This window comes from Corylus avellana, chromosome 4, assembly GCF_965113065.1.
Source record: "Corylus avellana chromosome 4, dhCorAvel1.hap1.2, whole genome shotgun sequence".
Taxonomy (NCBI): domain Eukaryota; kingdom Viridiplantae; phylum Streptophyta; class Magnoliopsida; order Fagales; family Betulaceae; genus Corylus; species Corylus avellana.
Genome location: NC_142493.1, coordinates 32,537,434 through 32,550,895, shown reverse-complemented (window position 1 = coordinate 32,550,895; position 13,462 = coordinate 32,537,434). Strand labels below are relative to the sequence as shown.

The following is a 13,462-nucleotide window of genomic DNA, read 5'->3' as shown; positions in this document are numbered from 1 at the left end:
TAGGATAATCAGCCTATTTACTATTCATATTATAATGAAAAACTATAAAATGATTATTCTGCCAGAGAGGAGAAAAAAAAAAAAAATTCAATTATGACTATTATGAAGGATTTGTTTAGATGCTCTAATTATTGTTTTCTCTTTGCTATGTGATATCCGTGTTGATCTATCATACTTATCTAAATTTAATACTTGAATTAGTGATTTTGAAGATATTTGTCGAAGAATACACTCAAGAGCATTCTCCAAAGTTCCATTATATTTTAGTCGAAATTCCATTTTGTTTGGAGTGGTAAGTCCAAACAAACTACAAGATATTTTGGTAAAGTCCCATTGCTTTTTGCTATCCCCAGCACACTTGTCCTGAACATTCTCGTAAAATCCAACAAATGAAGGAAAAGATAACCGCTGGCACTCACCCCTGTCGACTGTCGAGTCATCGCGCTTCTGGGTAGTTGAACACAGCCAGGCGCGCACGCAACAGCTAGCACATGATGAGCCGTAACGTCACGTCGCCCCGCCCCCGCCCCCGCCCTCGCCCCCGCCCCAATCACTAATTCCATTTGTGGTAGGTGATGCGTTTGGGAAAGAGACTTTCGCCAATTATGCGATGACAACTACGACTGACGTTAGTGAGTCGTTTCTTGCGGAGCGACAAACAAATCCGGAATCGGATAGTTGAAAGAGCGAGTTTTATGAATTTCGAGCTAGATTAGGAACGACATGCGAATCCGGATAACGACCGAGCAAGTTTAGCGTAGAGAAAAAAAAATGACATAAAAATAATGATTAATTATGTGTAAAAATAGAATAAAAAGTAACTCTACTTTATGATATGATTAAATAAAAAAGTATCTGCATAAGTATCTGCAAAGGAACACACACACTGACACACTCTCTCGCTCTCGCTCTCGCTCTGGTTCTGTTCTGAGCGACTGAAATCATGTGGACCGTTAGGATGGAGCCGATGCTCCAGCATTGTCATCGTGAGAGTCGAAGGTACGGTCTGAAATCCAAGGGTTTCAAGCCGTGGTCCTTGAATTGCTCTAGGAATCACAAGCTGGTTTTCCAGGCCCGGAGCTTCTGCAACTTCAGGCCTCCTAAGGTTCACGCTCTCAGTGCTAGCTCCACCGCTCTCGCTGAGACCGTCGAATCAGCGGACGCCTTCTTCAAGCAGACTTTCCCTCTGAAGCAAACTGAAACGGTTGGATTTTTTTTTTCGAAATTCTTATTTTGCTTTGCGTGAGAGTGTGGTTTCTGTTTGTTTCCCGAGAAAATGTTGGAAATGAAAAGGACGTGTTTGGTTGCTGAGGAGACTGAGGCAATTGAAGTTTGAAGAAAAATGGAAAAAATTCGCCTTCTATCATCTGAAATCGTTGGACAAGAGAGGATTCTCCACAAGGAAAAAATTTCTGAGATTTTTTTTTTCTCCTCTTTCCTCTGTCTTCTCAGCAATCAAACAGAACGTTAAATGTTTAACTTTTTCTTGATCGCAGCGAAAGCGATAAAAGAGATCGAAAAGCTGCGTTTTCAATTTACAAAGCAACACACACGTTGATAATAAAAATGAATTGTTATTGAACTCCAAAAACTATATTCTCCTTACAATCATGATCCTCTTATATAGAAATCCTACGAGCTGAGAAAGGCAAGAAACTAATTTTAGCACTAACATATAATGGACCAAATTGCTTAAAAATGAAAAATCATGGAAATTAAGTTTCCAGTCTAAATGTCAGAAAGTGAACCAAATCAAGAAGAACTCAAAAGGGATGGAATTGATTCGTTGTCAAAATTAGAAGATAACTCAAATGATTTTGTATCAGATGGATCCGCTCTAGCTAACTTAGAGCGGATTTCTAACAGCATTCTGTCTGGAGTTGGCTGGAGCGGACTTTTAGTGGAGTATTCTGTCTTGACTTGGCTCGTGCCAACTTCCAGCAGACTTCTAATGGAGTTCGAGCCAACTTCTAGCAGAGAGCTCTGTCTTGACTTGGCTCGAGCTAACTTCCAGCATACTTCCAGGCGGAGTTCGAGCCAACTTCTAGCAGAGTGCCCTGTCCTCCTCTGTTGTCTTACATCAGGCTCATTATATTTTAGTGTTTCACTTTTACCCAACAAAAGAAAAAAGAAAGAAAACTCAAATTGTATGCTGTTCAAAAATTTGCTCTATTTTATCAGATGCTTGACAGAATTGAAGGGTTTGAATTTGATTAAAAAAGTTCCCATGATTGACTTGGATTGTAGGTTGAGGGAACGATCTTCATCAGATTAGATCATGGGCAGAATAATCGGAATTGGGAGCTTACTGTTGGTTGTGATCTTCCTGGGAAATGGATTCTTCACTGGGGAATTTCTCATGTTGACGATGTTGGCAGGTATGCTAACTGTTTTAAATTTTAATGTTAAATTATTTGATTTAAGTATTTACGTGCTTTATGGAGAAGCTTAAGTAGATTCAAGGTTGTTTTCTTGATAATATCATAGTATATGGTATGATAGATATATGTGACCAAGAAAGACCCATCTATAAATTTTACAGTGAATGGGATCAACCTCCTACTGAAATGAGACCCCCGGGTTCAATTCCCATCAAGGTATGTATTGGTTTCTAAAGATCATGTATGGAGCCACTTTTGCATTGCCAATAAGAATATGAATAAAAAAGAAAGAGAAAAACCTTTTCAGGACTACGCAATGGAGACACCCTTGAAGAAATCATCGTCACTGGAAGGAGAGACGCTTTATGAAGTGAAGATTGATCTCAAACCCATCGACGCAATTGCTGCTATAAATTTTGTTTTGAAGGTTCTGATTGTCAAGAATTAGCAGTTGATAGTGTCAGTTATGTTAAATTTGCTGTGTAGTTAAGGTTTATAAGTATATTTTGCTAATTTATTTCTCTCTTTTTTTTTCCTTTTTTTCTTTTTTTTTTGGGGGGGGATGGGGGGATGCAGGATGAAGAAACTGGATCTTGGTATCAGCACAGAGGGAGAGATTTCAAGGTGCCTCTTGTAGACTACCTTCAAGGCGATGGCAATATAGTAGGAGCAAAAAAGAGCTTTGATATTTGGCAAGGTTGTAGAAATTATTATATAGTACTATTGTTCACTTGGTTAATACATGTTTAATATTATAGATCTGTTAAATGCATAACCTTTTATCTTCAGCCTGAATTACTTTGTGCCTTCTTTTAGAACCGTTGTAACTCCTAAGCAAACATATGAGCCTAATTGAGTCCATATATCTATAAAGCCATGAAGTTCTGTCAAATAGAGGCAATTTCTTAATGAGATCCATTTGTGAAAAGGACTGACAGGCGATAGCAATAAAAGTAGTGCAACTCATTTGTAACATCAATTTGATCTTGGATGCATTTTGTTATTGATGTAGGAATTAGATGCTGTTCTGGCACATATTGTCTCTTTTTGTTCTTTTCATTAGAGAGAGCTCCCTTAGAGGGAGAAGAAAGCGTGTAAAAACATACCTGAGTCTGGCATAGGATGAGGCCTTATATTAGGCTCTCATGGGGCCCTCTCAGGCCTGCATGGGCCTCCTTGGGCTCTTGTGACAATAAGCCTTGTGTTAGGCTTTCTTGGACCCCTGGTTGGTGCTAGTAGGGTCCTTTTATTGATTGGGTCTTGGGTCTTAGGCTTATTTTCCGTATCTATCAGGTGTATCACAGGTGGGTGGTTTATGATCTTCAATAGTTTTTTCTGGTAACTGTCATCTCCTCTCTATTCTATGTTCATTCATGGTCTGACAGACAGTTTCTTGGCTCCTCTTAAACCTAGGGGCTTTGGGGCCGCTATCTAAAATGCTCCGTAAAACAGAAGCGTCACATACTGATAGTGCAGGCAGCAGCACTGAATCCAGAGACCTTAAACAAGAAAGTAGGAGTCTAGAAGGGTTCAATGAAGAGCAGCCTATTGCAAAACAAGTTGCTATTGATAACTCAGTCACTGTTAGTGTTAGAAAGTGCCCAGAGACAGCTAAAAATTTTCTATATGTAGAAACTGATATACCAGGAGATGTTTTTATTCACTGGGGAGTTTGCAGAGATGATACCAAAAAGTGGGAAATTCCAGCTGCCCCACATCCACCAGATACAATAACTTTCAAGGACAAGGCTTTGCGGACTCGATTACAGGTACAACATTTAAATATATTCCCTCACTGACATATTGGCAAATGTACTTTTATTCTCAATATATACTGGTGCTATTCTTGCTGATATATTGATGTTCTATATATGGGCTGCCATAAAAGCAGCTTAATTTGGAATGCTTTCCAGCTTTACCTTATGTGGGTTATTTGGTGCTAGAGGAATAATTGGACTTTGAACAGTGGAGCTATTCACAGTAATGCTTTAGGAGCCTTCCATCCTATTGTTTATTTTTTATTTTTGGACTTTCTTGATTCTCTGAGCCTTAGTGTAATTTAGAAGGAACTCCTATATACTTGAAACCATTCCATTTTCTTCACAAAATTGTTCTTTACTTGTCAAATACAACATACAATCATACAGACAAAGAGACAGATAGGCATATGTTTAGGTATATATACTAAATTTACATGACTATCAGGTCCCACACAATATTGTTAAGCTTTTCAAACCTTTTGTGCCTCTTTCTCTATCTCTCTCCCTGTTTTTTACTTCATTAAAAAGGGGAATGTTTCTTTTGTGTGGCCCCACTAAAGAGGTTGCGTTTTTCTGAAAGGAAGAGTTTTCCGTAATCGCTACCAGATAGGGAAGTAATTGGGGTTTTATGGAGTTAGAGTGCAAGCTTGTGCTTTCTCAATTGTGTGACCGTATTTTCATTTGTCCTCCCCTCCAATGTGACGTTAAGGTCTTTTTACTTCTTATTTGTCTCTGATATAACTAGCCTTTCATGCATAGCATATTTATGTTGTGAAGCATAATTATACCTAGCAACTTGGGAGATAGGATTTCATATCTGCAAACATGCTTTTACTAGAATATGGGAGGATTTTTGTGAAATTTTATTCAATGTCATACTTGCTATACATGGATACGTAGATTATGCTGACAGAGCCTCATATTAAGGTCTGATGTGAAGGCATTATTAAGCTTGCAATTACTTGCATTAGAGTTGTTAGTTATACTTGACTTCTTCCATATGCTATTCTTCTATGGAAATGTTGAATTGGGATACCTCATTTCTTCTTGTTAATTTTGAATCTTCAGCTCTTTAGAATTGTTTTCTTATTCTTAAACATTAATTACATGAGTGGAGTGTTCTGCAGCCAAAAGAGGGGGGAGAGGGATGTTTTGGATTGTTTACTATAGAGGAAGGACTTGAAGGGTTTCTTTTTGTGCTCAAGCTAAATGAACATACTTGGTTGAAATGTATGGGAAATGACTTCTACATCCCCCTCTCAAGTTCTAGCAGCTTCCCTGCCAAATCTGGACAGGGTCTATCTGAAAGTGCACAGATACCTGAATATAATGCAGAAGCAAATCAAGAAGGAGAAGCAAATCAAGAAGGAGAAGCAAATCAAGAAGGATCTATTAGTGCATTAACTAGTGGAATAATTAATGAAATAAGGAGCTTGGTAAGTGACATTTCGGCTGTGAAGGGTCAAAAGGCCAAAACTAACGAAGCACAAGAAACAATTCTTCAAGAAATTGAAAAACTGGCTGCTGAAGCCTATAGCATCTTCAGAAGCTCCATTCCAACTTTCTCGGAGCAAGCTGTTGTTGAATTCGAGGAACTAAAACCTGCTGTCAAAATATGCTCAGGGACAGGCACAGGGTTTGAGATATTGTGTCAAGGGTTTAACTGGGAATCTCACAAATCTGGAAGATGGTACATGGAGCTGAAAGAAAGCGCTTCAAAATTATCTTTGCTTGGTTTCACTGTGATTTGGTTACCACCACCTACAGATTCTGTATCACCTGAAGGGTACATGCCAACGGATTTATATAATTTGAGTTCCAGGTACTATAATTCAAGTTTATAGATACACAATCTTTGTTACTGCCTCATATAGAATTTGTTGTGGTCTTTATGCAAAGAATTCTCAGCTTGCTAGTGAAACTTCATTAATTATAACTGAAAACCTTTCTTTGAGAAAAGAAAAAGAGGGTACTACACACTTGAGGGACATCTGCTTTCTTGATGTATGCTTATATATTATTGGAACTGGGCATGATTGGTTGGATTTTAAAAATTTTTGATTATCAGTTACTTAATAGACAGTTGAGATGTGTCATCTTTAAAAATCTATATTGTTTTCTATATATATATATATATATATTTTTTTTTTTCTGTACAAAAGATAATAGGCGGTATCGTAATAAATGAGAATTCTGTGACTAATTTTTGTTTCTGTTGTGACATACAAATCAGATATGGAGATATTGATGAGCTGAAAGAAGTTGTGACGAAATTCCATGAAGCTGGAATGAAAGTCTTGGGGGATGTTGTCTTGAATCACCGCTGTGCACAGTATCAGAATCAGAATGGTGTTTGGAATATCTATGGTGGTCGTTTAGATTGGGATGAGCGCGCAGTTGTTGGAGATGACCCCCATTTTCAGGTACTATGCTATGCTTTTTGTCTACTAAAAAGTCAACTTTCTTTTACGGTACTCAGAATTGATTCCTTTTTTAATGTTTAATCATGCATCTATTATTCTCTGAATATTTGCAAACACGTCAAAGCAATAATCTTCTCCTCCCCCCCAAAAAAAAAGAGGAAGATGCAATTATTTGAGAATTATGATGGTTAGATTGCTGAATTTTGACGAACTAATGAAGGAATTTCCCTGTGCATGGAAACAGAATCCCACTAATAGATTTGTTATCTTAATCCTAAGGTTGCAAAAGTTTGATTTTCATTTATTTTGGCCTTGTAGTTTTCTAGAATCCAATACTGATAAAAGAAATATGCACAATGTATGATGAAAATTTTATTGTGTTGTTAACGGTGATTCCCCTTGTAGTTTCTTTTGATATTTATCCTACTTTGTATCCTTTGTCTTCGATAATTGATCTCCTTAGGCTCGCTTTATTTCACAAATAGAATTGCTTACTTTTTTTTCTTAAGAAATCGAAATATCATTAAAAAGAGAAAAGCGCAACCCAGTTACACAAAAAGTATACAAGAGATAAACCTAACTAGAAGGAGAGAAAAGAAAAAGAGAATCGTGAAAATTAAGCAAACTAGGAAAGACAAACGCAACTATCTAAAAGTAAAGAGTATTGAAAAACAAAGACTTAAGCTCCACCACTATACTTTCATGGCTCTTGAAGCTTCTATCATTTCTTCCCCTCTAAAGACATCACATAAGGCATGACAACACCATAAGAACCCATTGCACCCTTACCTTTGGTGACTAGGTTAGAATGGGCCACAAGAGGCAGGTCGGGTTTGCTTGCATTAGAAGGATGCTTAGAGAAATATTTACTATTGGACTGGATTTTGACTCAACTAATGCAACCTTCTCTGAGCATGCCCTAGAACCTAAGCCAGCTGGGCCTAGACCCAAATCAACCCAATCAATACAATGAGTGACTTCCGTTTTTAGGCGCACCAACGTCACTATGAGAGTTTGGAAATCAAAGATTTCACTCAAAAGTTCCATGTCCTTCCTCGAGTAGACCCCACCAACAAAGGATCAGGGATCCTCTGAACCCCCAGATGAAAAGCCAGGCACATCCATCCCCGTTCAATTGTCCCTTCAACAATGTTGAAACAAAATTCCCAAAAGTACCACTCGCCAAAGAGGATGTTGGCGGACGCTCCTTCAAGACCTTTGTGTAATACCTATACCCAACCACCTTCTTTGGTGGTTTCAAAGCCTGAACCGACACACTTCCACCCAAGCCATGCGATAGACGACCACCTCTTTGAACCCCAGTTGGGTGAGGTCTACTCCAACCACCATATATCACATAGATAAAATACAGAACCAAGCGTAACTCGAGGGAGAAGGGACTCCACTCCTTTCCACCTCTTCCTTTTGGCACAACGATAAAGCCCTTTTGACCATTCCCACCATACTCTGCTATAGCCTGATAATGCCCTTAGTTTTTAGAGCACACCATTGAGCTAGGATGGCTGTGACCCCAACTCTGCAGGTTCTCTTAAAATCCATGGTGGTTAACAACCAAGCAACTCTAACTTTACCCAAATGAATAGAACTAACAATACCATGACTCATTTTGTTAAAGTGTTGATTAAATGATTAAATTTATCTCTTATTATCAACTTAAATTTTTTGGACAAATGATTTAACATGGTATCAGAGCTAAAGGTCCGAAGTTCGAACCTTGACTCCAATTAAATGATTAAATTTACCTCTTCTTATTAGCTTAAGCTTCTGGGACAAGTGATAATTTAATACCTTTCAAGAACTCATAACACTGTAGACCCGCCCTCCACCACAAGCTCAAAAGCTTTAGATTCAATAAAACACCACCTCGAATTCCCCATAGGACCGACCAAATTCACTAACCCAATAATTGCTTATGCAAGACAAACATATAGGCCTTTTAGGGTTTTGATCTTACAAGGTTGGTTATGGAAATCAACCAGATCACTTGTACGTTTTGGGCTGAGGCTTCAGATGCAATGGTGTGACTCAAGAAAAGAACCATATACTGCATATGATTATATACTCTTGCATGTACTGGTTTGACATCCTGATTGAAGAAGACCTGAATTTTGGTCTATTGGATGAAAAGTAACCAAAGCATTTCACCACGAGCCATATACTGCATATGATTATATACTCTTTGCGTGTATTGGTTTGAGATCCTGATTGAAGAAGACCAGAATTTTGGTCTATCGGATGAAAAATAACCGAAGCATTCCACCACGAATAAGAGTCTTCAGGTTGGATAGGCGGTAGAGCTAGGAACGCCTATCTGTAGGTAGATTAATCACCATCTTGCCCACTTCCAGTTGTCTGTGTGTATTCTGCATGCGCTAACAGGTACATTTGAGTGTAAGATCTGTCTACTAAATGAGTTGCACCTCCATGCATGCGTGTCCCTTTCAAGCAAACCAAAAAAACTGTACGTTCCAAGGGCATAGTGCGTAGGACTGTGTTTTCATATTTGTCATCTGTTTGATATAACAGATTTCAAATGATGGAGGGAACAAGAGATAGGTACTTTTATTGGAGTTGTGTTATGGGAATGGAAAAGGAAGGATCTCTTTGGTTCATTGACCCCAACAAGGGAATTGTGTGATAAATATATTATCAAGAAAAACCTCTTTTGACATAAACATTTGTTGTAAAAAGAAAAAAAGGAAACTAGATGTCAGAATCTGCTTAAGTAGTTGTTAAGCAGATTCTGACATCTAGTACTTTTGTTTTGTTTTGTTTTGTTTTGTTTTTTTTTCCCTTCTGCTAGCAGCAGCAGTAATTATGCCAACACTAGTGCTAGCAGTAGTAGTAATAGTAGTTGCGGCGGTATTAATTACTGAATTGAATAGTAGTAGTAGTAATAGTAGTTGCGGCGGTATTAATTACTGAATTGAATAGTAGTAGTACTAACAGCAGCAATTTCATAGAATGAATAGAATGAGTTTCTGATTTGACTTCTGGATTGACCTTCATGTATGGTAAATACGTTGGAAACTGGAGTGTAAACCTGGGAATGCCTTGTATCTGTTCTCTAACCTTAGGTGTATGCTTGTAATGCTTGTCTCAGAGCTTGGTCAATGTAGCAACAGCAGTTGTAGCAGAGTGAGTAGATCATGTTTTCTGACAAAATAAAAAAGAAAGATAATATTTGTCTAACTTGTTCTTCTAGAAATAGGAGGTTACAGGCTTGTTTGACAGGCTTAATCTGTACTGTTTATATGATTTAAAAAGTTAGGACCGACAATGAAAATTGCAAAAGCAATGGAATCGAGCAACCTTGCAGCTTTCAGGATTGCCAACCTATTTCTGCGTTAGACCTCTTTGCTTGTTGGAAAGTGCAGGTTGGTTTTTGTTGTGTAGTAGTGTGGAAGATGGTTCTGGCCTATTTAATGTGGTGTATTTGAAGAGAAAGAAACGATCGTAGTTTTTAAGATCGTGAGAGGATGGTGATGGAATTAAAGGCGCGTTTCCTCAACACCCTCTACTATTGGATGGCTATCATTGATTGCTTTCATTTTTCTGGTTTTTATGATTTTCTTGATATTTGTTCTTTTTCTAGTTATGTGTTTCTCTTGTATATTTTCTGTGTAATTGGGTTGTGCCTTTGCACTTTTTAATGAATTCCATTTATATATATATGTAAGAAAATTCCTGCTTTTAGACATGCATGATTGATTTATTCCATGAGACTATGTGCCTATGCTATATGTACAGCTTTTCTTTCTTGGGCGGAACTAAGTGTTCATTCTCAGATATATAAAGTACCTTGTTTATATCACAGGGCAGGGGCAACAAGAGTAGCGGAGATAATTTCCACGCTGCTCCAAATATTGATCATTCACAAGATTTTGTGAGGAAGGGTATTAGAGAATGGTTATGTTGGCTAAGGTGAGCAGTCTGGACTGATCTCTTGAACTTCTGAGGAACGTTTTCGAGGGAAACATAACCTTTTCTTATCAATAAAGTAAAAAAACTGCCTTTAAGAGGAAGACTTACCCAAATAATCCTTAAGTAGATCAACAAGCTAAATCTCTCTCTCAAAGCTGGGGTTATCCCAAAATGAAAGCTGGAGTTGATTCTTGATCATAGCACCCTCAGGGGCGTCTCAAAGCGTTTCTTTTAGTTTTGTTTGAGCTAATGTCCTAATTTTGTGACAATAGTGCGACCACCATGTTTTCTTCAGAAAAAATAAAAAATAAAAATGAATACCTGAGGAGACTCATGGTTGTTTCTGGAGTTCTGAGGTAGTCTGTTGGAGTGTTGCTATGTTCCATATATGTCTGAAGTTAATCAATTTTTGTGTTTCAAGTTAATTGGATTGATGACACATAATTTTTCTTAACCTTGGAAAGCTCCAGTGAACATAGCTGCAAAAATCTATGACTTGAAGGTGTCTCATAATTTTATCGTATGTATAACATGATGTTCTGAAGTGAGTGCTCCTTGGTTCTTTTAGAATATAATTAGAGGTTTTCGTTTTTGTTCTCGTGATATGCATTTTCTCTCTGCTTCTGTAAATAACACTATGTTCAAGGTTTGGTTATGTAGTTTTGCTTTCAAAATATGATCTCCAGGAAAGAAATTGGGTATGATGGGTGGAGGATGGATTTTGTCAGAGGATTTTGGGGTGGTTATATCAAGGAGTACCTGGAAGCAAGTGAACCTTTCTTTGCTGTTGGAGAGTATTGGGATTCCCTCAGTTATACGTATGGTGAAATGGATCACAATCAAGATGCGCATAGGCAGAGAATTATAGACTGGATCAATGCAACTAATGGAACTTCTGGTGCTTTTGATGTCACGACCAAAGGGATTCTTCATTCAGTAAGTGTTCATCTAGACAATGCTTTGATGGGGTGTTTAGAATAGTAGAATTGTGTTTTATATGGCCTTAAAAAATTGAAAGTTAATTTTGTTTTTGATATCATTATAAATGTCTCGATTACTGTTTTAAGTGAAAAATATTACAAGTAGATTACAGGATCTGGAATCTATTTATTTATTTATTTTATGATTATGCTGATTTTATCAACTTGTATCTTCATATGTTATGCTGCATCTGCAAAGTATTACTTATTTATGTGTATATAAGGTGCAATTATATCTCAATAACCCGGACTCCACTCTGGTGGTACTTTTACTGGGTAATGGCTTTTCTTAAAGGTTCAGTTATAAGATGGACGTTATTTACTTACATTGTACATTTATTTTATGTAGGCACTGGAAAGATGTGAATATTGGCGATTATCTGATCGAAAGGGAAAGCCTCCTGGGGTTGTTGGATGGTGGCCATCACGTGCTGTTACCTTTATAGAGAATCATGACACCGGTTCTACTCAGGTTTGAACCTCCATGTTGAACTGTCCATTGTATCTGCATGTTGTTTCTGCCGATAAATATTTTCATTGCAGAATGCAAAACAATACAGCTTAGTAGCTTACTATCAAACTAACAGCCAAGTAGAAAATTGATACAAGCCTAGTGCAATAAGACTTAACTGATAATGAAGATACATTTTTTCTACAATGATTTGGTCCCTAAAATAAAAGGTGTACTCCTCATTTGCAGGTAAGATCTCATGGAAATCTGTAAATGCTGTTAAATAATGTCCTTGGAACATAAACAAATTGCTCTCTGTAAATCTGTAGAAGCATTACCACAAATCTTGGACCAGCTTTTAAAATTTTCTCCCACTTGTACTAGGAAAGAAGTACAAGACTCTGTTTGAATGAAGCTTTTATGATGCTATTGTCTCTACTTGGAATTGGGAATGTTATTTTGCCCTTTCATATTCTTCCCTTCTGCAGGGCCATTGGAGATTCCCAGGTGGAAAGGAAATGCAAGGATATGCTTACATCCTGACTCATCCAGGAACACCTGCAGTGTTCTTCGACCATATTTTCTCTCACCACGGATCTGAAATTGGAGCCCTAATCTCTATCAGGAACCGGAACAAAATCCAGTGCCGTAGTACGGTAAGTGTCAATCGTTGGCTTCAATTGTTGGGCATCATAATGTGCATGGAAAACTCTCTAAAGAAAATAAAATGCTCTAATTTTCTCGTTAAATATAAAAGAACTGAAGAATAAAAGTAGTCAAAAACTTACAGATTGAACTTGTAATTTTTTAGTGTCCCAAGACATTGAATAATAATACGCATAATCGGTCTGGTTATTTGTCATTGTTGCTGTAAATGTCTGTCGATGAAAATTGAAAAGGTTTCAAAATATTGACTTCATTTGTGATACTGCATCATGTAGATCAAAATTACTAAGGCAGAAAGGGACGTGTATGCGGCCATCATTGGTGACAAAATTGCAGTGAAGATAGGACCAGGTCATTATGAACCAAGTGGGGCCCAGAGTTGGTCTTTCGCTACTGAGGGAAAAGATTACAAGGTCTGGGAGGCATCTTGATATAATCAAAATGATTTCAATCATATATATAGAATATGTATGTATATATAGACGATAGAGAAGGTTTCCACTGCAAGTTTTCGTCATTTTTCTACGAAGAAAAATAAAGAGCGCCATACTTGTTCGTGATTGAAGTTGCTCTTACCATGCTTTTCCTCACATAGAGGGTTGCTAGCAACTTGACCAAGGGATGGTGATATATAGGTCCCGGAGAGTCCTATCGCGGCAAGTTAGCTCGAGTGGAAGCCGGAGTGGCATGTATTGGGATTTGGGCATAGGATTGAGATTTGCCATTAATAATATACTTATTTTGTAACATCTCGTGGAAGCATTTTTTAAATAACGTGTCAAGGAAAACCATCATTCCTTACACCTGTTTGATTTTGTTAAGAATCATTCATAAGAGTGATTATATTTTATGCATT

At 37.6% G+C, this 13,462-nt stretch overlaps 1 protein-coding gene across 2 annotated transcripts; it reads left to right on the top strand.

Annotated features, from left to right (window-relative positions):
- The first annotated feature begins 800 nt into the window (after positions 1-800).
- Positions 801-13,461, top strand: LOC132177043 (alpha-amylase 3, chloroplastic). 2 transcript variants are annotated; one of them, XM_059589251.2, is made up of 13 exons: positions 801-1,204; positions 2,248-2,378; positions 2,543-2,597; positions 2,689-2,808; positions 2,958-3,078; positions 3,834-4,150; positions 5,269-5,963; positions 6,375-6,564; positions 10,403-10,509; positions 11,196-11,445; positions 11,839-11,961; positions 12,429-12,596; positions 12,882-13,461. In XM_059589251.2, the coding sequence occupies exons 1-13, from the start codon at positions 944-946 to the stop codon at positions 13,035-13,037; spliced, it is 2,694 nt and encodes an 897-aa protein (XP_059445234.2). In that variant the 5' UTR covers positions 801-943; the 3' UTR covers positions 13,038-13,461. The 2 variants fall into 2 exon arrangements, with proteins under 2 accessions (XP_059445234.2, XP_059445233.2); XM_059589250.2 differs by having other exon boundaries at positions 803-1,204; positions 3,795-4,150.
- The last annotated feature ends 1 nt before the right edge of the window (position 13,462 follows it).

Excerpts from the sequence above, each read along its gene's own strand:
- LOC132177043 (XM_059589250.2), top strand. The coding sequence starts at position 944 with ATGTGGACCGTTAGGATGGAGCCGATGCTCCAGCATTGTCATCGTGAG. Across the intron at positions 3,079-3,794 it reads GAGCTTTGATATTTGGCAAG|GGGCTTTGGGGCCGCTATCT; the intron begins GTTGTAGAAATT and ends TCTTAAACCTAG. Across the intron at positions 11,446-11,838 it reads CCAAAGGGATTCTTCATTCA|GCACTGGAAAGATGTGAATA; the intron begins GTAAGTGTTCAT and ends TATTTTATGTAG.